Source organism: Saccopteryx bilineata, chromosome 7 (assembly GCF_036850765.1).
Source record: "Saccopteryx bilineata isolate mSacBil1 chromosome 7, mSacBil1_pri_phased_curated, whole genome shotgun sequence".
In the NCBI taxonomy this organism is placed as follows: Eukaryota; Metazoa; Chordata; class Mammalia; order Chiroptera; family Emballonuridae; genus Saccopteryx; species Saccopteryx bilineata.
In genome coordinates, this window is record NC_089496.1 from 26,860,691 (window position 1) to 26,885,745 (window position 25,055).

Consider the following 25,055-nt stretch of genomic DNA (forward strand, 5'->3'; position numbering starts at 1 on the left):
CATTTCTTCTTCTACCTCCCATTCTTTATTATTATTATTATTATTATTATTATTCATTTTAGAGAGGATAGAGGGAGAGAGAGAAAGGGGGGAAGAGCAGGAAGCATCAACTCCCATATGTGCCTTGACCAGACAAGTGCAGGGTTTTGAACCGGCAACCTCAGGGTTCCCAGGTCGACGCTTTATCCACTGCACCACCACAGGTCAGGCCTACTTCCCATTCTTACATTGTCGTTTTGGTGTCATTTTCGGAAAAGAACACTTACATGGCTTCACTGAAGACAAGATAGACTGAGATGGATTCTACCTGGTGACAAAACTAACACCCAGGAAGTTCGATGAGCTGGAAAGAGGGAACCACAGAAAGGTTCACTTCTGTGTTGAAGCCAATGCAGAACAGCTGCTCAGCGTGTACAGTGTGCACGACTTGGCAAGCTTTAGTTTAGAAGATTCAGCGAACTTGACATTGTTTTCAGAAGACAGACTTTCATTGTCATATATTTTTTCTCATATACTAATAGCATGTAAATGTTTATAGCTACCAGTCTTAAAATCTAATGGGCTGATGGCCCTGGCAGGTTGGCTAAGTGGTAGAGCGTCGGCCTGGCGTTCGGGAGTCCCGGGTTCAATTCCCGGCCAGGGCACACAGGAGAAGCGTCCATTTGCTTCTCCACCGCTCCCCCTCTCCTTCCTCTCTGTCTCTCTCTTCCCCTCCTGCAGCCAAGGCTCTATTGGAGCAAAGTTGGCCCGGGTGCTGGGGATGGCTCTGTGGCCTCTGCCTCAGGCGCTAGAATGGCTCTGGTTGCAACTGAGCGACGCCCCAGATGGTCCAGCTTTCATGGTGGGCCAATAACGGTGCCATTTGGTTGCTCCACTACCACCCACCATGAAAGCTAGACCGCCCACTAGTGGGCGGGAGAGACCAGGTTGACCAGCACTGCAAAAGTGGGCGGTTTTATGAAAAGGTTCGCCATCAGGGATCTAGGGTCATCCTAGATTAAAAAGAAAACAAACCTAGCCAACAATAACATAATTTCAATGAGGGTACTGGGAAACATGGCAAGGAGAACTAGAAAGATATCTTTTTTTTTTTTTCATTTTTCTGAAGCTGGAAACAGGGAGAGACAGTCAGACAGACTCCCGCATGCGCCCGACCGGGATCCACCCGGCACGCCCACCAGGGACAACGCTCTGCCCACCAGGGGGCGATGCTCTGCCCATCCTGGGTGTCGCCATGTTGCGACCAGAGCCACTCACTCTAGCGCCTGAGGCAGAGGCCACAGAGCCATCCCCAGCGCCCGGGCCATCTTTGCTCCAATGGAGCCTTGGCTGTGGGAGGGGAAGAGAGAGACAGAGAGGAAAGCGCGGCGGAGGGTGGAGAAGCAAATGGGCGCTTCTCCTGTGTGCCCTGGCCGGGAATCGAACCCGGGTCCTCCGCACGCTAGGCCGACGCTCTACCGCTGAGCCAACCGGCCAGGGCTAGAAAGATATCTTTAAGGACAAATAAATTCAGTCTTATTTTAATATGAATTACAGCAGCCAAAAAAAGGAGGACACTGGGAAAGGTTTTTCTATACGCAGAAGTATTTTTAAAGCTGGGATTACTGCACTGGAATGAAGCCACCATTGTAGGCTCATTACTTTAACACGTCACAATAATACAGAATTGTGTACTCTAAATAGTCACGAGGTCTAACAGAGGGTGATGGGGAAGAACATAAAAACACCTACCTACATAAGAGAAATACTAATTTGAAGATGAAAGTGTAAAGAAAAGCTCTTCTCTTACGTTGGGTGGATCTAGAGATGGAAGACCATGATCTCAATGGTTCCTTACCTCTCCACATTCCCAGCTCTGGCAAAGAATGGAAACTAAGTAGATGCTCCAAAAACATTGATTAAAGAAGTTCTTCCAGGTGAGTAGAGGTCTGATCTTTACAGTGAAAATAGGTAGCTCCCTTCAGACCAGTGGTTCTCAAAATGTAGTCAATGGGCCATCAGAATTTTTAGAAATGCAAATTCTCATATGCACCCCAGACCAGAGACTCAGGGTGGGGCCCGTACGTCTATGATTTAACAAGCCTTCCAGTTGATCCTGGTGACTTTCAAGTTGATGACCCACAGTGTTAAGGCCCTGGCCGGTTGCTCAGTCAGTTAAAGCATCATCCAGAAATGCCAAGATTGTAGATTATGGGGAGCAACCAGGGAACGCACAACTAAACGGAAAAACAAATGAATGTTTCTCTCTCTCTCTCTCTCTTTCTCTCAAAATCAATCAAATATAATAAGAATAAGAAAAGAACCACAGTATTAGCTAATGTCCAATTCCGTTTCATTAGAACCAAGATTCCCAGCCCAGCTGCATACACAGGTCACCTGAGGGGCTTTTAGATTTTATCATTGCACAGACCCTGCCAGAGCCCAGTTGAGTAAGGGTACCTCTACAGCTTCCCCAAGAGATTATAGTGTTTAGCTGGGTTGGAGCCACTAAGACAGAACCCCAGGTTCTCACCTAAGCTTGCTCCTTCACCACCTACACAGCACAGCCTTCAATCAGCAATACTTCCCCCAACATTCTCCCAAACCTGCACGGTCTGAAAACCAAGACAAGCACAGGCTTACACTGAAAACTCCACTGTCATGAAGTCATTATTTACCTTAGATATGAAATAAAATCAGAAGAGACAGCTCATCAAAAGCAGGCTACTCTGTGTGTTGTGTGGGAGGGGGTGGAGAAGAATACACACGTACACACATGCAGGCATGCAGTGCCAAGCAATAAAAGGAGGTGGAGGGAGAAATATTCCTGCATGGTCTTCTGTACCTGTGGGAGAAAGTGTAGACGGTAGACCACAAGTCTAATGGAAAGTACCACTGCACGTGACCTAACCACTTAGAATAGCGGTTCTCAACCTGTGGGTCACGACCCCAGTGGGGTCGCCTAAAGCCATCGGAAAATACATAATGCATATCAGGTATTTACATTCTGAATCATAACTGTAGCAAAAATACAGTTATGAAGTAGCCACCAAAATTACTTTTTGGTTTGGGGTCACTGCAACATGAGGAACTGTATTGTGGGGTCACAGCATTAGAAAGTTTGAGAATCACTGACTTAGAAGTTTCTTCCACATATCTTCATGTACTGCAAAGACTAAAACAGAGGTCCCCAAACTGCGGCCCACGGGCGCATGCGGCCCCAAGGCCATTTATCCGGCCCCTGCTGCACTTCCGGAAGGGGCACCTCTTTCACTGGTGGTCAGTGAGAGGAGCACAGGATGCATCTGCATCCTGGAGTAATGTATCTGGCGGCGCCGCAAAGCACAGCGTTGCTCACATACAGTACTACTTCCAGTGACGCGGGACGCATGCGTCACGGCTCCGGAAGCGCGTCATATCACTTGTTACAGCTAGCAGTGACAAATATGGAAGCAGACATTGACCATCTCATTGGCCAAAAGCAGGCCCATAGTTCCCATTGAAATACTGGTCAGTTTGTTGATTTAAATTTACTTGTTCTTTATTTTAAATATTGTATTTGTTCCCGTTTTGTTTTTTTACTTTACAATAAGATATGTGCAGTGTGCATAGGGATTTGTTCATAGTTTTTTTTATAGTCTGGCCCTCCAATGGTCTGAGGGCCATTGGCCCCCTGTGTAAAAAGTTTGGGGATCCCTGGACTAAAAGGTTAACACTACAGTACCCAGATTCCCTTGCAGCTATGTGGTCTAGACCAGGGGTTTCAACCGCCTGCCGGTGAACTGCTGCTGGTCCACTAGAAATTTTGCATAAAAAGTTAACCACCCTCTATAATCTTCACACAACATCAGGGTAGTTAATTCATTCACAGACTGGCACAAAATTTCTGGCGGCCAGCAACGGTCTGCTGACCGGAGGATGAAAACCACTGGTCTAGATGCTGTCCACCAGATGAAGCTAGGTAGGATTTGGAAGCCAAGTTTTGGAAGGCAAAAAATTTTAAAAGTTAAGGGCCACACTTCTGCTGTTTCTTAACAAGCACCACGGTTTGAAGTGCCTGATTTTCCTGTAGCAACCTCCTGCCCATGCCAGTGGCAACATGGTTCTGAAACACTGCCCATTCAGCCGCTGGTTTCATGACTGCACAGGAGGCAACTGCAGTCATGAAACCGCTCCGCTTTGAGGCTCTAGCTCGTTCCTGGGAACTCAATCTAAAGTCTGTTTCTTCACCTTCCCAACTAATTCTGTAAACCATTTAATACCCTGTAATAAATCTCCCTCTCCTTAACTCAGCCGGAGTGGATTCTGTTCTCTGCAATTGAATCTTGACTGATACAATCAGTAATTGCCAAAGTTAAGTTTGGAATTCCTCAAAACCACAGAGTTACCATTAACGTGAGACAAAGCAAGAAAGAGGTGTCTCATCAAATTTAAGAAAAATAATTTTTTATTGAATTCACTGAGTTACTCATTCCTCATCCTACAGTTTCCCTAAGTTCTAAGAAAGACGTGGTAATTATAAGAAAAGTTACTGAAATATAAATTAGTATACAGACAAGATGCCATGTCAAGCATTCTTCAAACCACAATATTTTTGTGTAACCCACACCAAAAGTTCCTATCACTCAACAGTTGACTTACAAAACGCCAGACATCACAAATGTTAACCCACTGAGTAATTACACAAGCAGGTCATTCTGGGGCTGCTGGAGGTGTTTATCAAAAGGATTCAGTAGGTTGTGAAACATGTTGGATTTAACTCTGCGCTACTGTAGACAAATATTAAACAAACTATAAAGCCACCACCATGAAAATTCTGATATTAAGAAGAGTGTAACAGTTAAGAAATGAATGGCGGTATTTTAGCTGTGTGTTCTGTTATGCCAAAAAATATTTAAACACACTGATTTTAGACTTTATTATTATTATTAAGCTAAAGCTAATATTCCAGTAAATGTTCCCAAACATAATAATTTGACAGGAGACAGTATGAGTTTTTCTGAAATAGACATTTTTTTTTTGTTTCTATTTTTAACTTCTTACAGAGACAGTTGAAGATGCTTCCTCATCTTAAGTAAGACATCCCCAGCTTTCGATACTCGGGTCCCAGTGTGCTAACTTGCTGACTTTGCACAAGTCAGTTAACATTTCTGAGTTTTACTTTCCTTACCTATAAGATGAGAAAAATGTCAAAAATCTACTTATCTATTTCATAAAGTTATCCTGAGGACCAATTAGAATGAAGAAAAAATGCCTTGTGAATCCTAAAGTGATAGATAATGTTGGTAGTGATTATTCACTACCCTAAAAAGATGGAAGATGAGAACGCAGCTAGGTGATATTTCTAATCCCAAATACGAATGAAAGGCGAGGAGGTCCAGCATGTATTCAACTTAGAGATAAGCAGTACTGATGACAAGCTAAGAAGAAAACAATTTGTTAAAATTTTATTGGATGCTCACAGTCTTGTTAGAAAGCCTCAGGAAGTCAGCTTGAGGATAAGCTTCCACCAGTGATACCTAAAACTATCCCAGAATCACTTGCTGAGAAATCTACCTCAGATCTCACAACAAAAGCAGGTTGCCTGGGCTCCCTGTCAGGTCAGCTGCCATGGAAACGTCACGCACAAGCTGCTTCCCCACCTTGCTCCCTTCCAAGGCGAAGTCGCACGTGAGCGTCTCATTGGCAGCGCCCGATCATGCGCCTTTGTCCTGGCTGCGAGGCCAGGCGGGAACTGAACTCTGACTCACCCAGTCTGGTAGGCAGGCCTCAGCGCGTGGGATTTCCTTCACTACCGAAAACTCAGGCAAACTGATGATGCGGAGACTTCTGGTTCCCAGCCCAGCTGAAAGGAGCCTACAAGTTGCTGTTCTGTCTTAACAAGTAAAAAAGCTGAGAAATTAAAAAATCAACAACTCTCCCTACATCCTTCAGAAAAGTCATGTCACCAGGAAAGCCACTGCTCCCCAAATTAAAGAGACAGTAAGCCAAAACTGGAGAATCAGCTGACCAGAGCAAAAACCCATGAACTAAAACCTGCGTGGGAAGAAGTGTCAGGGTAGGAAAACCTGACTTGCAAATGACGAATTGCTAGAAGCTCAAGTGTGGACAAGATAGAGATTTCAAAATTTGTCTAGGGAAACCCAGATAATGGGGATTCCCCTCATTTTTGTGAGTTTTGCCTCCTGGAACTCCAACTGGTTCTGCAGAGAATAATCAGAGAAAGGAACATCTTGTTCTTCCAGCAGGAGGAGAGGAAAGAGCCAGATTGAAATCCGTCACACCATTCTGTTCTGTACACCAGGGTCTGCCCTCACGAGAAATTAGTTAATCACAGCCTAACTTGCTGGGGATTCATCAGAGCCCAACTGACCAGAAGGAAGGGAAATACTGAACTCCAGACTCCTCCAACCTGCTCCCACCTAAAGGGAAGAAAAACTGAGAAACACTTGTGAAGTATGCCATCCGGGGACACAGGCTCTGGCGCGGACACCGGATCACCGGAGCACAGAACACCTCCTCCTCTGCCCCCACCACCACACCACCCGAGGCCTCTTCTACCCAGTGCATCATGTCTACCTACTGAGAAAAATTATAAGGCACACCAAGCGGCAAAATACACAATTTGAAGAGATAAAGCAAGCACCAAACTCAGACTCAAATATGGCAGGAATGCTGAAATGATCAGACCAGAAATTTAAAACAATTAGGATTGGCCCTGGCCGGTTGGCTCAGCGGTAGAGCGTCGGCCTGGCGTGCGGGGGACCCGGGTTCGATTCCCGGCCAGGGCACATAGGAGAAGCGCCCATTTGCTTCTCCACCCCCCCCTCCTTCCTCTCTGTCTCTCTCTTCCCCTCCTGCAGCCGAGGCTCCATTGGAGCAAAGATGGCCCGGGCGCTGGGGATGGCTCCTTGGCCTCTGCCCCAGGCGCTAGAGTGGCTCTGGTCGCGGCAGAGCGACGCCCCGGAGGGGCAGAGCATCGCCCCCTGGTGGGCAAAGCGTAGCCCCTGGTGGGCGTGCCGGGTGGATCCCGGTCCGGCGCATGCGGGAGTCTGTCTGACTGTCTCTCCCCGTTTCCAGCTTCAGAAAAAAAACCCAAAAAAACAACTAGGATTAATGTGCTAAGGGCTCTACTGGATAAAGGAGACAGCATTCCGGGACACATGGGCAATGCAAATAGAAAGATGGTAATTCTAAGAAAGAACCAAAAAGAAATGCTAGAGGTCAACAGTATTGAACCAGTAATGAAGAATGCCCCTGAGGAACGTGGCAGACTGGGCGTGGCTGAGGAGAGTCTCTGAGATTCAGGATACTGTGAGAGAAATCTCCCAAACTGGAAAGCAAAGAGAAAAAGACTGGGAACAAAACAAACAGAACAGAATACCCAAGAACTGTGGCACCACTGGCCTAAATTCAGATCACAGAGCTAAAATGCAAAAAGAAGACACAGTAGAAAAACTAGATTGCCTTGAATTTGGCAACGACGTTTTAAATATGACACCAAAGGCATGATTCATGAAAGAAAGAACTGATAAACTAGACTTCATTAAAATAGAAAGTTCTGTGAAAGACATTAACAAGAGAATGAAAAGATAAGCCAAAGACTGGGAAAAACATTTGCAAAAAAATAGCAAATAAAAGACTGTTATCCAAACTATACAAAGAACTCTTCAAACTCAACAATAAGAAAACAACCTAATTTAAAAAATGATCCAATGACCTTAACAGAAAGCTCATCAAATATATAGATAGCAAATAAGCATATGAACAGATGCTCCCTGTCATATGCATTCAGGGAATTACAGATTAGAACACTACACAACTATTACAATGGCCAAAATCGGGAACACTGATGACACCAAATGCTGGTGACAACACTGCAGCAACAGGAAGTCTATACATTGCTGGTGGGAATGCAAAATGGTACAGCTATTCTAGAAGACAGACTGGAAGTTTCTCACAAAACTAAACACACTCTTACCATACGATCCAGCATTTATACTTCTTTGTATTTACCCAAAGGAGTTGAAAACTTATCTCCACACAAACACCTGCACAGATGTTCATAACTGCTTTATTCACAAATGTCAAGATGTCTTTCAGTCAATGAATGCCTAGACAAACTGGTAACTCCAGATAATGAAATATTATTGAGCCCTAAAAAGAAATGAGCTATCAAGCCATGAAAAAAACATGGAGGAAACTTAAATGCCTATTACTAAATAAAAGAAGCCACTCTGTAAAGGCTACATTCACGTGATTCCAACTATATGACATTCTGGAAAAGGCAGGAAAAGATCAGTGGTTGACAGGGTTAGGGTAGAGAGAAGGAGACCGGGCAGTGTCCAGAGGATTTCTAAACTCGTGATCTACATGGACACACAGCATTATAAAATGAGTTCAAAGCCATCGACCATAGGCTGTGGGTATTAATGATGTGTCCGTGTAAATCGTCAATTATAACAAATGTATCACTCTGATGGGCACTGATAAAGGGGTGGACTAGGAATATGTGCGGGCAGGTGGTAGATGGGAAATCTCTGAACCTTCCTTTTAATTTTGCTGTGAATCTAAAACAAAGTCTATTAAAAAAAAAAAGATCATGGATAGCCAGGACTATCAGGATGAACTTGATCAGGCTGCAGTAGGCACACACCTATATACATCTCCCTTTCCTTCTGAGAACCCTTAGAGCAGTTTGGATTCTCTTCCTTTACACTGGAGAACACTGCAGGCCACACAGGATGATCTGCTCCGAGCCCAGCCCTGTCCCACAGCACATTACCCCAGCAGTCACTGCCTCAGACCAGCGCTGAGAAGCAGATGAGGGTATAGACATCATCTCAACCTTGGCCCTACTGACATTATGGGTCAGATCATTCTCTGCTGTACGCGGCTGTCTGGTGTCTTGTAGGATATTTTTAGTAACAACCCTGGACTTTATTCACTAGGAGCCAGTAGTCAACCACTACCACCCCGCCCCGTCAGATGTGACACTGCCAAACATTTTTGCCCTTGGAGGCAAAAATACCCCAACCCCAGCTGTGAACCACTGCCGTAGACGGTGCTGCTCCACTTGCTCATTCATGCAACACAGTGGCCTTTGGGAAGCTTATGATGTGGTAGGCCCAGTGCCAGGCACTAGGAGACGATGCAAATAAGCCAGAGACCTGGCCCTGCAGGGAGGAGGATGGACTTATCAACAAGTGGTTGGTACAAAGTGTGTGGTGATACATGTTTCACAAGTACAGTGGTTGCAGAACTAAGATCATAATTCTGCTGGGGTCAGGGGTCATGGAGGCAAAGTCTTTGAAGCCGGATCATTCGTTATTGATTATAGCAATTAACACTGACCAGCTAACTTTTACTGGACTCTTGCTGTGAGGCAAGGCATAATGTTAATGGCTTTATACATGATATTTAAAAATCACTGAAACAGAACCCTGGCCAGTTGACTCAGTGGTAGAGTGTCGGTCAGGCATGTGGAAGTCCAGGGTTCGATTCCCAGTCAGGACATACAGGAGAAGTGACCATCAGCTTCTCCATCTCTTCCCCAGTCTCCTGACACACACACACACTCTCTCTCTCTCTCTCTCTCTCTCTCTCCCTCCCTCCCTCCCTCCCTCCCCCTCCCTCTCCCACAGCCATGGCTCATTCAAGCAAGTTGGCTCCAGTGCTGAGGATGGCACCATGGTCTCGCCTCAGGCGCTAAAATAGCTCGGTTGCTGAGCAATGAGCCACGGCCCCAGATGGGCAGAGCATTGCCCCCCTAGTGGGCTTGCCAGGTAGACCCTGGTCAGGGTGCATGCAGAACTCTGTCTCTCTGCCTCCCCACCTCTCACTTAATGAAAGAAAGAAAGAAAGAAAGAAAGAAAGAAAGAAAGAAAGAAAGAAAGAAAGAAAGAGGAAGGGAGGGGAGGGAAGGGGAGGGAAGGGGAGGGGAGGGGAGGGGAGGGGAGGGGAGGGAAGGGAAGGGAAGGGAAGGGAAGGGAAGGGAAGGGAAGGGAAGGGAAGGGAAGATCACTAAAACTTTAAGGCGAAGAATCATGAATATCCCCATTTTTCAGATGAAGAAACTAAGGCATTTAAGCCACTTAGTCTTAAGCGAGCAGCAGTATATCACAGAGCCCAAAATACAATATGGCCCAGCTCGTTTTGACACTAATAATACTTGGAGGATGTGTCAAAAATTTGGCAAGCAAAGATGGAGACTTTAAGGTGCCTTATGCATCGTGCTACACTGAACAACACTTCAGCGGAAAGCTAAAATAGATTTATTTTTTTTTTCTAATAAATTTTTATTAATGGTAATGGGATGACATTAATAAATCAGGGTACATATATTCAAAGAAAACATGTCTAGGTTATTTTGTCATCAAATTATGTTGCAAACCCCTCGCCCAAAGTCAGATTGTCCTCCGTCACCCTCTATCTAGTTCTCTGTGCCCCTCCCCCTCCCCCTAACTCTCTCCCTCCCTCCCTCCCATGTCCTCCCTCCCCCCCCACCCTTGGTAACCACCACACTCTTGTCCATGTCTCTTAGTCTCATTTTTATGTTCCACCAATGTATGGAATCATGTAGTTCTTGTTTTTTTCTGATTTGCTTATTTCACTCCTTATAATGTTATCAAGATCCCACCATTTTGCTGTAAATGATCTGATGTCATCATTTCTTATGGCTGAGTAGTATTCCATAGTGTATATGTGCCACATCTTCTTTATACAGTCTTCTATTGAAGGGCTTTTTGGTTGTTTCCATGTCTTGGCCACTGTGAACAGTGCTGCAATGAACATGGGGCTACATGTGTCTTCACGTATCAATGTTTCTGAGGTTTTGGGGTATATACCCAGTAGAGGGATTGCTGGGTCATAAGGTAGTTCTATTTGCAGTTTTTTGAGGAACCACCATACTTTCTCCATAATGGTTGTACTACTTTACAGTCCCACCAACAGTGAATGAGGGTTCCTTTTTCTCCACAGCCTCTCCAACATTTGCTATTACCCGTCTTGTTGATAATAGCTAATCTAACAGGAGTGAGGTGGTATCTCATTGTAGTTTTGATTTGCATTTCTCTAATAACTAATGAAGCTGAGCATCTTTTCATATATCTGTTGGCCATTTGTATCTCTTCCTGGGAGAAGTGTCTGTTCATGTCCTCTTCCCATTTTTTTATTGGATTGCTTGTTTGTTTGTTGTTGAGTTTTATGAGTTCTTTGTAAATTTTGGATATTAGGCCCTTATCTGAGCTGTCGTTTGAAAATATCAGTTCCCATATAGTTGGCTGTCTGTTTATTTTGATATCAGTTTCTCTTGCTGAGCAAAAACTTTTAATTCTGATGTAGTCCCATTCATTTATCTTTGCCTTCACTTCTCTTGCCATTGGAGTCAAGTTCATAAAATGTTCTTTAAAACCCAGGTCCATGATTTTAGTACCTATGTCTTCTTCTATGTACTTTATTGTTTCAGGTCTTATATTTAGGTCTTTGATCCATTTTGAATTAATTTTAGTACACGGGGACAGGCTGTAGTCGAGTTTCATTCTTTTGCATGTGGCTTTCCAGTTTTCCCAGCACCATTTGTTGAAGAAGCTTTCTTTTCCCCATTGTGTGTTGTTGGCCCCTTTATCAAAGATTATTTGACCATATATATGTGGTTTTATTTCTGGGCTTTCTATTCTGTTCCATTGGTCTGAGTGTCTATTTTTTTGCCAATACCATGCTGTTTTGATTATCGTGGCCCTACAATATAGTTTAAAGTCAGGTATTGTAATGCCCCCAGCTTCATTCTTTTTCCTTAGGATTGTTTTGGCTATTCGGGGTTTTTTATAGTTCCATATAAATCTGATGATTTTTTGTTCCATTTCTTTAAAAAATCTCATAGGGATTTTGATGGGAATTGCATTAAATTTGTATATTGCTTTGGGTAATATGGCCATTTTGATTATATTTATTCTTCCTATCCAAGAACAAGGAATATTTTTCCATCTCATTGTATCTTTTTCGATTTCCCTTAACAATGCTTTGTAATTTTCATTATATAGGTCCTTTACGTTCTTTGTTATGTTTATTCCTAGGTATTTTATTTTTTTTGTTGCAATCGTGAAGGGGATTATCTAAAATAGATTTAAAATAGTCTTTTTGATCTGGGATTATGAACATAAATGCCAGCAGTTCAGTAGAAGGCAGACCTGCCTAATGCAGACTATTATTCTCCAGTATTATATGCTGAACTTTGTTTCAATTTTTTCTTTTACAGCATCAAGGTTGCAGTATAATTAGGAACCAGCTGCATTTGTAATTACCGCTCCCAACATAATTTGTTACATATTAGCAAGTGTCAAATTACTACTGTTCCTTAAATGAATAAAAATTGTGCTGTTCTGAAGATTGGGATGTATGTTCCTGATGGGGAACAAAGGAATATAAAAAGTATATGACATATTTATAAAGTGCTGAAAGGTTCTACTTAGGAGATCACAAGTCGCTGGAGCCCAGATAATGCCACAGAAAGTTAAAATGGCTTCGGAGAGAGAACAGCTAACTTAATAAATGAAGGCAAAGCAGCCGATCAAAAGGCAATAGAAAAGTTGCTTCCACTGAATAGTACCTACCTGTTCCTAATTCTGCTGTGCATCAACATTAAATACCTGGAGAAGAGTCAAAAACCCTGGAGGAAGCCAAAGGTAAAAGAGCAGGAGCCCTGTGAACAGCCAGAATTCATCCCAAAGACTGCAGCTTTACTGGAGTGAGCCCCCTCCACCCCTCTCCACAGCACATGGACTTGTGACATCATTCTGAGCAACTTCTCTGGTTCCAAAGCCATAGGTCCCACTTCTGTAAACCTTACTATGTCCCAGGCCCAGCTCTGAGCTTTATAAACATGAGCACATCAACTGTCCTAATAGCCCAGAAGGTAAATACAACTATGCCCTAGAAAGGCACGTGAGAACACTGAGGTACAGAGAGGTTGGTAACTTGCCCAGAGCCGCAATCTGGACACAGAGTCCATGATTTCAACCACATTGTACTAGCTTTCAGAGGAAAAGAGAGAGGGCGTGAGAGAGAGCAGAGAACCAAGAGATGAAAAGAAAATTCAGACACATCAACCAGTTGCAATGCCTAGGCCTTATTTAGATGACAATGCAAAAAACTGGTTTTATAAATTATAAGGCAGTAGGGGAAATGTGTAAGAAGTGGATAGAATTAATACTTGATCATACTGAAAAATCACTGACATTTTTTTTGGTGCAATAATGATATTTTGGTTGTGCATTTAAAAATGTTTTAGAGATACTTACTGATATTTACAGATACAATGATCCAATGTTGGAGATTTGCTTTGAAAGAAATCGGGACGGAAGGAAGAAGGAGGTGTGGTACAAATGAATCAATACTGGCTACAAACTGATAATTACTACAACTAGCTACAGAAGGATGTGAGTGTTCACGACAGTCTTCTACATGTGCACATTAGAAAAAAATTCCACAATGAGAAGTTTAAAAACTGCTGCTATTCTTAAAAGGCCCAAGTCAAATGCCAGCTCCTCAAGAAAGATCTTCCAGATTCTTCAACCAGATTCCCCTCCTAGAATAATATACGCTTTGTACCTATTTTATAGGGTTTGCGACTGGATGTTTCAACTCGCGCTCCATCGCTACCCATCACTGTGACCTCCTCCTCTCCTCTCTTCGCACCTGGGAGAGAGAGAGAATGGGGAGTGGGGGCTGAATGAAAGGAACATAACTCAGGGGACAGTGAGCAGGGCCTTGCTTCCCAGGGACTTGTGGCCTTGCCATAGTCCCGGCAGCCCCACTAACCCAGTCACCAGCGGCCAGCTGAGCCCGAGGGGAGGCTCTCGTGGCTTTGCAAACTGCTAATCAGATTTCCTTCGATGAACCTGAGCCGATGATGTGTCATCAGTGAAGGTGCGTGACCTCCTGGGGTTGAACACAACGGCACAAACTGAACTGGTTTCCTGACCTTTCACCTAATATCAATATAACTGCAGATAATCAGATACAAGATTTAAAAAGAGGGAGAGGCTAATAAATGGTGGGAAAACACAAGAGTATTTTTTTAATGTAATATTAAGTGGGGAAGCCATGTTTAAATATGACAGAAAACCCAGTATTTGTTAAAGAAAAGGAATAATATATAAAATAAATTTTTTTAATTAAAAGTGAGTATGAACCAGTCAAACATCAACTGCAAAAAAAAAAAAAAAAAATGTGTAACAGATAGGACAGAGGGCCAAGGTTCTTAAATTTTTAAAGTGCGCTTAGACACAAATCAATATGAGAAGGCCAACAACCTCATAGAAAATTGGGCAAAGGTCAAGACTAAGCTCTTCTCAAACTGCTGGAGAAAATCAGAAATGGACCACAAAAGTCCTCAAGCAGCACCTAAAAGAGAACAGGGGCTGAGCTCTCACTTCGGGAACTGAGCTGGAAGAACCAACAGAGTCAGCCTCAGCCTGCAAGGAATTAAGTGTGGCCTGCACAGGGCCGGAAGGTCCTTCCTGCCAGTGGGCCTGGCAGTCAGATACTAGAGCTGACGTAGCACCAGCCTTTCAAGTCAGGTGCATGACCCAGGCAGCAAGATTTAAAATACATACCAACCAAAGGCCATGTGTGGACTGGGTCTGAATCTTGGTTAGAACAAACCAACTGTAAAAACTATACACTTAGGACATGGGCTTTTAACATCTTTACAGGTGCTTCAAGGAATGGGGAAACAGAACTAAAAACCGTTTTCTTAAACCATTCTTATCTCTGACAACTCGAGTTGAACACACAGGCAGGCTCCTCTTTCTTCTGCTACACTGTTGCTATAGCTTTATAGCAAGGAATGTGAACAGAGGTTGAATAGGTCCCATTCACAAACTGCTGGGAAGGACAAGAGAAGGGAACGAGTGTTCGACAACAGCCAAGGCCAAAGAGGCCTTAGCACGCTGGAGATTCAATTGCATTCTGTACGCAACATGAATCCACACTGTGTAGCCAGGTAAATTAAAGAGGGCAGTGCCGTCCAGTGGTTATGCGTATGAACCCTAGAGCCAGGCTGCCTGTGTTCAAACCATGGCTCTGCCATGTAGAAACAGTGTGACCTTGCACAAGTCACTTAATCTCAAGAGACTGACCCACTTTGTGTAAATCAGTTTTCTCATCTGTATATTTGAGACAATTCAGCACTACAAGTGATAGGAGTGTTAGGAAGATTAAATTATTTCAAATACAGAGTGCCTAGAACAGTGCTTGGCTTTTATAAGCGTTCTATAAATGTAAGCTCCTGTTAAGTTTCTCTGTCAAAAGAGGTTACAACACTTCCCCTGCTGCCTTGTAGGTGACTATTAAGATCAAATAATAAAGCTTGGGTCTTCATATTATCTGGTTCCTTTAATCCCTGTAGACTGGGGGTTCCTGAAGACAAGTCCAACAGTTTAGCCCAGCACTTAGTATAGGAGCTGGCTGATGACTGGTAACAAAAACACCTTAGAATGTATTTTTTTGAAACACTGTTACTAACATGGCAACAAGAGCCAATCTTAGACGCTTCTTTGACAGTTCCGGGCAGAATGGAGCAGCAGGAAGTGCAGGGAAGAGACCAAAGGCAAGACCAGCCCAGAAGCTATGGCAATGTTGTAGCGAAAAAGTAAGGACAACCTGAACATCAATGGGAGAGATAGGCAAGGACACACCTGCTCAGGGAAGAAGAAGGTTTAACTGACCCATCTCTTGGTCCACATCCAGATTCTTGCCAATGTCTCTCCTGGATGCCCTCAACAGGTACTGAGGAAAACTAAGCTGCAGGCTGGAAGTGAAGCCTGGCGGAGAAGAGGAACTCAGTTCTAGGTGAGCAGGGTTTGAAATGTCTTTGAGATGAGCAAGTGGAGATTTCAACCAACAGCTGAAACAGGAGGCTGACACCTAGAGCAGTGAGGATGGAGCCATCACCCTTCGGGGGAAGAGGGTCTTGGGCCGGGACCGGGGCATGCCAACATTACAGGGAGAAGCAGAAGGATGAGAAAAGATTGCAAAGGAGAATAGAGGCGGAATATGAGAGTTAAGAGCCCATCATAGGGGCATCATGAAAGATGATGTTGGGTGTTCAGGAAGAGGTAGGACCCAGGTCCCATAAGGTCGAAAATAATAAGGACAGGCTAACAGCGTTAGAACTGAGGTCACTGGTACCTTTTAGGAGATAATGCCAAACAAAAGAACCGGCATAAATTCCACTTCAGGAACGTGAAGTGTGGGCGGGCGGTAAAGAAACGGAGAAAAGCACAGCTCCTGTATGGTCAGACATTCCCTTAAAGAACAATCCAGAGATATGATCCAAAATAACACCCCGACCCCAATGTGGGATCAAACGGAGCCCCAAACTCCAAAAATTTATACTGAATTTTGTCACTATGTATGTAACTCTGCAAAAAAGTCGGACTGATTGACAACCAAGTCAAAAAGGGCTGCACCCTTAATTTAGAAAGTGCAGCTCCATTTAATGGCAGAGGAATGAGAGTTCCAGACCAACAGTCTTCAAACTTAATGCACATACCAACCCCAGGGGATCGAGTTAAGAATGCAGGTTCTGATACAACAGAATCTTTGCCCTGAAGTGAGTCAAAAGATGCTGCAATTCTAACAAGCTCCCAAGTAAAACCAGCGCTGCTGGTCCCAGGACCAAAACTTCCAGTACAAGGAGCCAGGAAGAACACGCAGAGAATCTGATGACTGAAGCATTGTGGTAGAGGAACAGCACACCACGTTTTGTTCAGGTAGGTCAAATAGTATCTATGTCCCCTAGTTTTCAGTTAGGTACAAATGTCTCACAGTCTCCAACAGGTATCTCTTGATAGTCCTATAGCACTTCATAATTCCCAAAGTGCTTTTATATGTTATATTTCCCCTGCTCATCACAGATGGCATAGGTGGGCCCTGTTTTCCGTAGGCAGTCAAAGAAGTTAGACTGGCCCGGGTTTTCGCCATCAGTGAGCCTATAACCCAGGTTCTGATGCCTTCTAGTCCAGGGCTCTTTCAATAACCCAGAACTACTGAGTAAAAAAATAAAAAGTTCTCAAAGCCTCTTCCCACATAAGAAATCAGTTCTGAGCTGACGGAACGGTCGGGGGTCCTCCGCAGCTCAGCCCACAGCTGCGGCCAGGATCAGACATATGCAAATCACATGTCTACCTCAAGGAAAATACTGAATACGCACCTGGGGCTACAAGCCTGATCGGATCCGGCTTATGACAGGGTTCTGGACACACTACCCCAAACAGAGCACTTGGGCATACTGAATATCTTAAGCTGAAGGAATCTGAGAAAGCAGCGGAAGCAGCAAGGTCACTGTGACCTCCCCCCAACAACCAGTGCACCTCTTGCTCTGAAACTGGTTATAAAACTCTCAGGTTAAGGGAACCCTTCTGGATCAGGAGGAGGAAAGACATTCTTAGTATCAGAGATGGGCAACTGGAGGCCAAGGGATCTGTACAAACAAATGTTAAGCTAATTATCTTTCTAGTTACCTTTTCACCATTTGCTATCCCTAACCTAAATCCCTTTGTCTTGTCAATTCCTCACAGAACTATTGTTTATTGGTCTAAAACAGTGGTCCCCAACCCCCGGGCCACGGACCGGGACCGGTCCATGGGCTATTTAGTACTGGTCTGCAGAGAAAGAATAAATAACTTACATTATTTCCATTTTATTTATATTTAAGTCTAAATGATGTTTTATTTTTAAAAAATGACCTGATTCCCTCTGTTACATCCATCTAAGACTAACTCTTGACGCTTATCTCATAAGTTTGACAATTATATTTTAAAATACCACAGTTTTTACGCCGGTCGCATAATTTTATTTTGTGCATTTATCTGTCCCACCCTAAAGGCCGGTCCGTGAAAATATTTCCTGACATTAAACCGGTCCGTGGCCCAAAAAAGGTTGGGGACCACTGGTCTAAAAGGAATAAGAACTTCCTGCTCTGATCACTTCTTCCAGGTCTTCACTCGCTTGTGAAGGTTCCCATGTAGTTGTAAAAATTCAACGCAATTGGTATGCTTTTTCGCCTGTTACTTTGTCTTTGTCAGTTTAATTTTCAGACCCAGCCAGAGACTCTACGTGGGTTGAGGAAAACTTTCTCCTCCTCTACATTTACTTATATTTTCTACACTTACAATTTTCTTACAAACTGTACTACACAAGTCTTATGCAAAAGATGTTTTACCATAACACTCTTAAGTGTATCTTGAAATATCTGACTCATGTCAATAGTTTTCATGGGTAACATGTGGAAGCTGTGACTACATGTGAAAATCAAGACAAAGCAACCAGCCTAATAACAGTCATTAAATAGAGTGGTTTACTTAGGATGAATTGCTAAAAATTTCAACACTGCCTACTTTGCTATGTTGTCAGCACCTAAAGTCAAATAAAACCATCCGGTCCTATTTTCACTCATGCAACCACCCAGCAAATTTCCAAAGAAAATTGTGAGTATGCGTACTCTATCTTTTAAAGGTTTACAATCAACATACCAGACCACCACTCTACAAATCAGACACTGGGAGTAATTCTGAGCTAACAGACCAAAGCCGGCATTGACTGGGTCAGTCTGACCCAACAAGAAGTACTGGTTAAACAGGCCATTAAAAAATAGGGGGGTGGGGGGATGAGGTTGTTCAGTTGCTTTTAAATATTTTGCTAAGGAAATTACATCGCTGTGACGAGACACATCCTCCTGACTTCCGAGCAGAACCAAGACCTATCTGCAGGTTCACACATTCCTCTACTACAAGACCCCACCAAGGAGACCAAGAAAACATGGCAGGAAGAATAGGTGCCTAAGAAGCAGGAGAGCAGGAAGGAACCACGTTCAGCAGGCCTAACAAACAGTGGAGAACACCAGAAAGAATGATACCATTTAAGAACTCAACAGAAGCAGAGGCTGGTCATTGGACAAAAGGTCAGAAAAAGCAGGAGTCCGAGCTTCTCCAGCAATCAGAACTCAATATCCAAAAAGACTTACTCTCTGATTCCCTTATACTACACATTGACTTTCAACCCTTCCCAGTCCCAACTTCTGTATCTGCTGGCCAGCACTTGTGAAGCTATGTGACCCACCTGGGGAACACAGACTACATCAAACGAGTCAGGGCAAAGGCTGCAAGACCAGAATTGTTCTTTGCAACATTTCCCTCCTTGGGCACCTCCTGTGATCTACTGAAATCACAGGACACAGAACGAGCTTCCAATCAATTTGGTGAGAAAACCTATATTCTAGGAAAAGTGTAATACCTTAGTACCAAGGGGATACAGGCAGAAGGACTGAAATAAAATTGTCAAGGAAAAAGAGAACTTCTATGGACCCCTACATATCCTTCCTTTTAATTAGTACACCAGTGACTTCACTTATCTTGCTGCGTTCTTCCTTATCCCAAGAAGGAGCCATCAGAGAATCGACTGAGAACACAGAACGGCCGAGCACAGTGGCCTTGGAGCACATTTGATTCCACAGGGAGCTTTTAGGCCACGCTGAAGTCTAATGAGATCAGAACCTCTGGGTAAGACCCAGGCATCCAAGTTTTTATACCTGTCCCTTTGACAACAATGCACTGAGGACCCCTAGCCTCTGAGAGTACAAAAAGCAATGTCCCATTTGGAACATTAGAAAGAACTCAATACACAACTTGAAATGAATCAGTGATGATGGTTAACAACTCATTCAAGAATAGAGTATCAATATGAAATGTACTAGTCCTAAAGAACAAATTTCCATTACAGGCATAATTCATTTTATTGCATTTCATTTTATTGTGCTTCACAGATATTGCATTTAAAAAACAAACAAACAAACAAAATGAAGGCAAAACCCTCCATCAGTGAAAAGATGGTGACTTGCTTTACTGCAGTGGTCTAGAAGCGAACCCACAATATCTCCGAGGTATGCCTATGTTATTAGTGCTTTACTTTGTCCTGAATTTCTTTCCTTTAGTTCTAGGCTAATTTCACCCAAACTATTGGTCCATGTCCAGTTTTACATCTGAACATTTCTCATGCCTGAACTCAGGAGAGCATTCCCTGACTTTTAACAGTTTGAGCTAGTTTACGTTCATCCTTCGGAATTTATAAACTCAACCAATGACCAAGAGGGAATGTTCCCCACAACCAAAAAGGGGCAGAAAGTAAGGAGAAGATAATCCCTCCACTACTACTTTTTAAAAGCACATCTTTTGTGGTGTATATATAATATAATTTTAAAAGCTCATTTTCATTTTAACACATACAGGGCAGTGTTTGGAAGTTTTTAAAAGAAATACTCAAAACAACACTAACAGTACAGGCAAACCACGTACCATCTAACAGGGGGGGAACCAGGGTTATTCTTACACAAGTAGACAGCTGGAGGAGGGAAGCCTTTCCTGTTCATCTCAGAACACCAAGAGTTTTAGATCAATGTGACTTCATGAAAAAATACAAAACACACCTCTTGCATCTTTAAGTATTACTCTTCATGCAGAAAACTAAACGAAAAGCAAAGATTAGATTTTCAGCCTTCCTATTTAATGAGAGATAATGAATAATTAGTAACATCTAAATGTATAAAAGACCAAGGAAACTAAGAATAAATGGTCAAGAGATCAAGAAACTGCTAGTTGTTGCTAGGTTCATCCAGAAAATAACAAATCTGCTTCAACAGTCAACAATTCACCATAGTGAGTGCTGGCATCCACCTACAATTGTTGAGTTCCAGACTGTTGGCCCAGTTGCTTAGACCAGGGGTCCCCAAACTTTTTACACAGGGGACCAGTTCATTGTCCCTCAGACCATTGGAGGGCTGGATAAAAAAAACTATGAACAAATCCCTATGCGCACTGCACATACATTATTTTAAAGTAAAAAAACAAAACGGGAACAAATACAATATTTAAAATAAAGAACAAGTAAATTTAAATCAACAAACTGACCAGTATTTCAATGGGAACTATGCTCCTCTCACTGACCACCAATGAAAGAGGTGCCTCTTCCGTAAGTGCGGTAGGGGCCGGATAAATGGCCTCAGGGGGCTGCATGCGGCCCACTGGCCATAGTTTGAGGACCCCTGGCTTAGACTCTCCATCAAAGTGAGCTTCTCTCCATGTTTTAAGAGGGAATATCAATCCTACCCCAGATGAGAATGTTAAGTTTATGCCTCTGTGTTCAACACAGAAACCTGCAAGAACATATGTGCTTCAGGAAGAAGCAAAAAGCAGGGCCATGAACTTGGCCTGCTCACCACTGACCAGCAGCTGACAGCATCACCCAACAAGGACAGTACCCAAAGGCAATTAAGTAAGGGGCACGCCTGAACTCAAGTACACCAGCACAGCTCATCTTGGGCCCTTTTAAGACTTCATTTACTATACTGCCCTTGAGCCACAATAATGGACATTATAAGAAACGGCCTTATGGAACACACAGGCACATATTTGTGGTCAAGAGGTAGTGTGTAGTGGAGTTCACTCACAGCGTGTAAAAGGACGTGTGGAAACAATGCCCTCAGACTGCAGTACAAGGAGACCTCCCTTCCAAGTAGCTGACCTCACTGCTTTGCTCTGGTTGCTAGAAAATTCAGTCATCTCTAGCAAGTAATCCATATTTTCCACTAACCTTAAGTCTGACTTCATCTTATTTTCCGTTTATACTGTTTTTCTCATCTACTCTGACTACATTTTGGTGTCTCATTGGATTGCAAATATATGCATCTATGATGTGAGCCATCAAAAATCCTGAAAAGAGGTAAGTTTAAATAAATTTAAAAAAACAAAAAATGCAAGTTCCTAAAGAGTAAAAATGAAAGGTTTCCATCTTCTCCGACTCTCACTGCTTGGCTAAAATTCAACTGCACTTATTGATATGATGTGACAGTTTAATAAAAATGCAACCCAGAAGTTAAACCTGCTTCTATGCCACTTGTTTTACTTCATACTAATCAGTCTTATACTCCAATTATACGCATATTCTTCAATTACTTAACCTCCAAAATAAGAAAAATTATTTAACTCATCAGCATATGTAAAAGTATGGGAACCTACTCCCAGGAAGAACTCCCTGGAGAGAACTAATTCATACCAAGCCTTATACTCTGATTGCATGCAAATTTAACGCAAAGAAATGGTCAAGGGCAATTGGGTTTGAAAGGGTTAGCGCAGCTTCCAAAAACGAATCCCAGTGATCCTCAAAGAATCTACCTGAAAATGTTATATATAACCGCTTGTTCACACACAACACACTTGCACACACACCCACAACACACTCCTGAGGACAGAACATGGAGTGATTACAGAAAAAAGGAAGGTAACTTAGGCCACATAGTCTGGGAATATGAAGAAGCATGCAGATTTGGGGAGCCTGAAGGAACTTAAGTCATAGAACAGCATTTAAATATATTTGTCTGCTTACAATTTCCATTGCAAATGTGATTAGTTTGCTTGAATAAATAGGAATATGATGTGTTGGCCATGTTTTCCTCTTGAGGGTTATCACAGAGTTTTGATTAAGGACAAATGTTTGAAATGTTGAGTACATTTAAGTTCACCGCACTTAAAATGAGCTAAGAAGTTGTATAGGCTTGATTAAAGGACTGCCTTCCTGAACTTAGAATTAAAAGCAATAAATTCCAATGATTCAAGTGATTGGGACTAAATATGGTATTTTGCCAGAAAAGTTGAAATGGAGTCCAAAGAGACTGAAATGGTGTCCAGGTTTCAAGAAATGGTGAAAGAGGAAAGGTCAAGCTGTCGGAGCTGCCTTTCCTCCGGGTGAGTGAATGATTCACATTACGCAGAATTCCTTTTAAGTAGAACTTCACAGGACTTACAGGCTCCCCGGACAATCGGTTCTGTCATTTCTAAAAAGAAGCTCTCAAACGCTCAGAGGCCGGTATGTAAGTGTTGTCAGATGGGGAGAGCGGCGAGAAGGATTAGAAAGGTTGGAGCGAGGGGTGGGGGGAGGAGGGGTCCTCTGGAGTCTGTCCGCAGACTCGCGCAGGCCACCTCTCCTAAGCCATCTCCAAAACGGAAGTCAAGGTGACTTCTCCGCCCGCGGGAGGGCGGAGCCTTTGAAACCTAAGAGGATCAGGCTTCAGTACCAACTGTGTCCCCGGGAAGGAGAAGCCTAGGTCAACTACAACCGGTGTCAGGAGCAGGAGCGCACTGGGGTGGCCCAGGGGACATGCAGACCCCAGGCTCCCCCCGCTCCGGGCGCACCCGCTTCTCCTCTATGGCGTTAGCTCAGCCCGCCCGGCTCCGCTCCGGCACCGACTCCGCTCCCGGGCCAAGTGGGAGAATCCAGCCTGCAAAGTTTCTGCAGCAAGATGGGGCCTCGGTCCCCGCACGGGCCGCCCGTGCTGCCCGGGGGTGCGATCATCCCCTCCGTCCGCGGCTGCAAGGTGGAACAGCCGCCCGCGCTCCTTTCTCTGTGCTTTCCCAGTAGCATCCACAGAGCACGTGAGAGCCCGAGCCTGCCGCGCCCCCGGGCGCCATCGGGCCGCGCGCTCCCCCGGGCAACGGGCTGACGCTTACCTTGGCGGCCGCCATGCTGCGCCCCGTGTGCGGCCACTGCGGTCCCTCTCACCTGCGCGTTGGCCCTGCGGCTCGGGCTGCTCACTTCCCGTCCAGGAGGCGGCGATTCGGCCCGGCGGTGTGCGCGCCCAGCCTGCCTCCCCACGCCCTCCCTCCCGCGCGGGTCATGCGGGCGTCGCCAGCCCATTGGCTGGGCCATCCCGGGCCGCTGCGGCGCGCGTGATCCGGTGGCCTCTGCCCTGCGGCTGGGGCGGGCCAGGGTCCGCGGGCGGTGGACTGGATGCGGGCACGTGACCCCAGCCGAGTTGTCCAAGAGCGGTGACTTTGGGCCGAGTGATGGTGGCGGGATGCCAGCCCGTCCTTTTTGGTCAGGTGGCCTCACAGGGGCCGAAGCTGGCACCAGCGGCTACTCCAGGGTCCTCAAGATTTACGGGAGGGTACACAGGATAGGGAAGTTGAGAACCACATTGGGTCACATGTTTAACCAGTTTTTCCTTGTCGGTTTCCTTTCAAAGGGGCTCCATTCTGCACTGTCATGTGCTGGACCCTAAAACATTGGACAGTCTAAGGGAAGATAGCCAAGTCATTTTTCTAGCAATCCTACTTTGGGTCAAATCTGGTAAACTCTTAGGTACTAAACAGGTGGATGTATTTGCTGATCATATACTTGTAAGGGTACTTTATTTCAGACCTGCATATTAGAACTGAAAAAAAAAAACCTTATTAAAACAGGTCAAAATTTTAATAAACTTATAACCTCTAGAAGTCTTATTCTTCTTCATCAGAATTTCATTCATCTCTGCCAAATTTTATAGTTAAGGCAATTATGGTCTGGGAACAAGGGCTTTCAATGTTTTGTGGATTATGGCTAAGACCTATCAGTGGAAATGTTTTCTTACTAATCATTTTAATCAGCACTGAGTGCCCACTAATGTGCCAGGCGCTGTGTGTGCTGGAAACACCAACGTGACTTAAGAAATGGTCGCAGTCCTTAAACCGCTGAAGGCCTAGCCCTCGTGGGAAGACAGACACATAAATCGTTAACTTGTATATAATCTAGTAAGACAGCAATTTTCAACCTTTTTTATCTAGTGGCACACAAAGGAATCACTAAAATTCTGTGGCACACCAAAAAATATATTTTTTGCTGATCTGACAAAGAAAAAGTTATCGTTTTGATTCATTCACACCAGACAGCTATTGTATTGGCTGTTGTCATTTTTTTTTTATTTGATAATCTAAGGGAAAAGAGGTCAGTCAGTGCCCCTGACTAAATAATCAGGTATGGCATATTTTAAAAATTCTTGCAGCACATCAGTTGAAAAATGCTGTGTTAAGGCAACAACCTATTCCCAAGGCACTGTGGAAACATGGAGGACTGGGGAAGCCTCTTAGTGGAGAGGATGCGAAAGCTAAATACAGTCAAAGGGCTGCATTTTAGTCCAGGGAAGGTTTTCAGCCAGAGAAAATGAGCAGAGGCAGGAGGCCAAGAAATTGAGGGTGAGCCACAGAAAG

The 25,055-nt window shown here is 44.0% G+C and overlaps 1 protein-coding gene across 1 annotated transcript in view; it reads right to left on the reverse strand.

Annotated features, from left to right (window-relative positions):
- Window positions 1-23,682, reverse strand: part of SLC25A13 (solute carrier family 25 member 13) — a 192,660-nt gene extending 168,978 nt beyond the window's left edge. The window contains exon 1 of the mRNA XM_066238405.1: window positions 23,541-23,682. Within this exon, the coding sequence (XP_066094502.1) occupies window positions 23,541-23,555 (15 nt within the window). The 5' untranslated portion in view covers window positions 23,556-23,682. The remainder of the gene's footprint in view (window positions 1-23,540) is intronic.
- Between the last annotated feature and the right edge of the window lie 1,373 nt (window positions 23,683-25,055).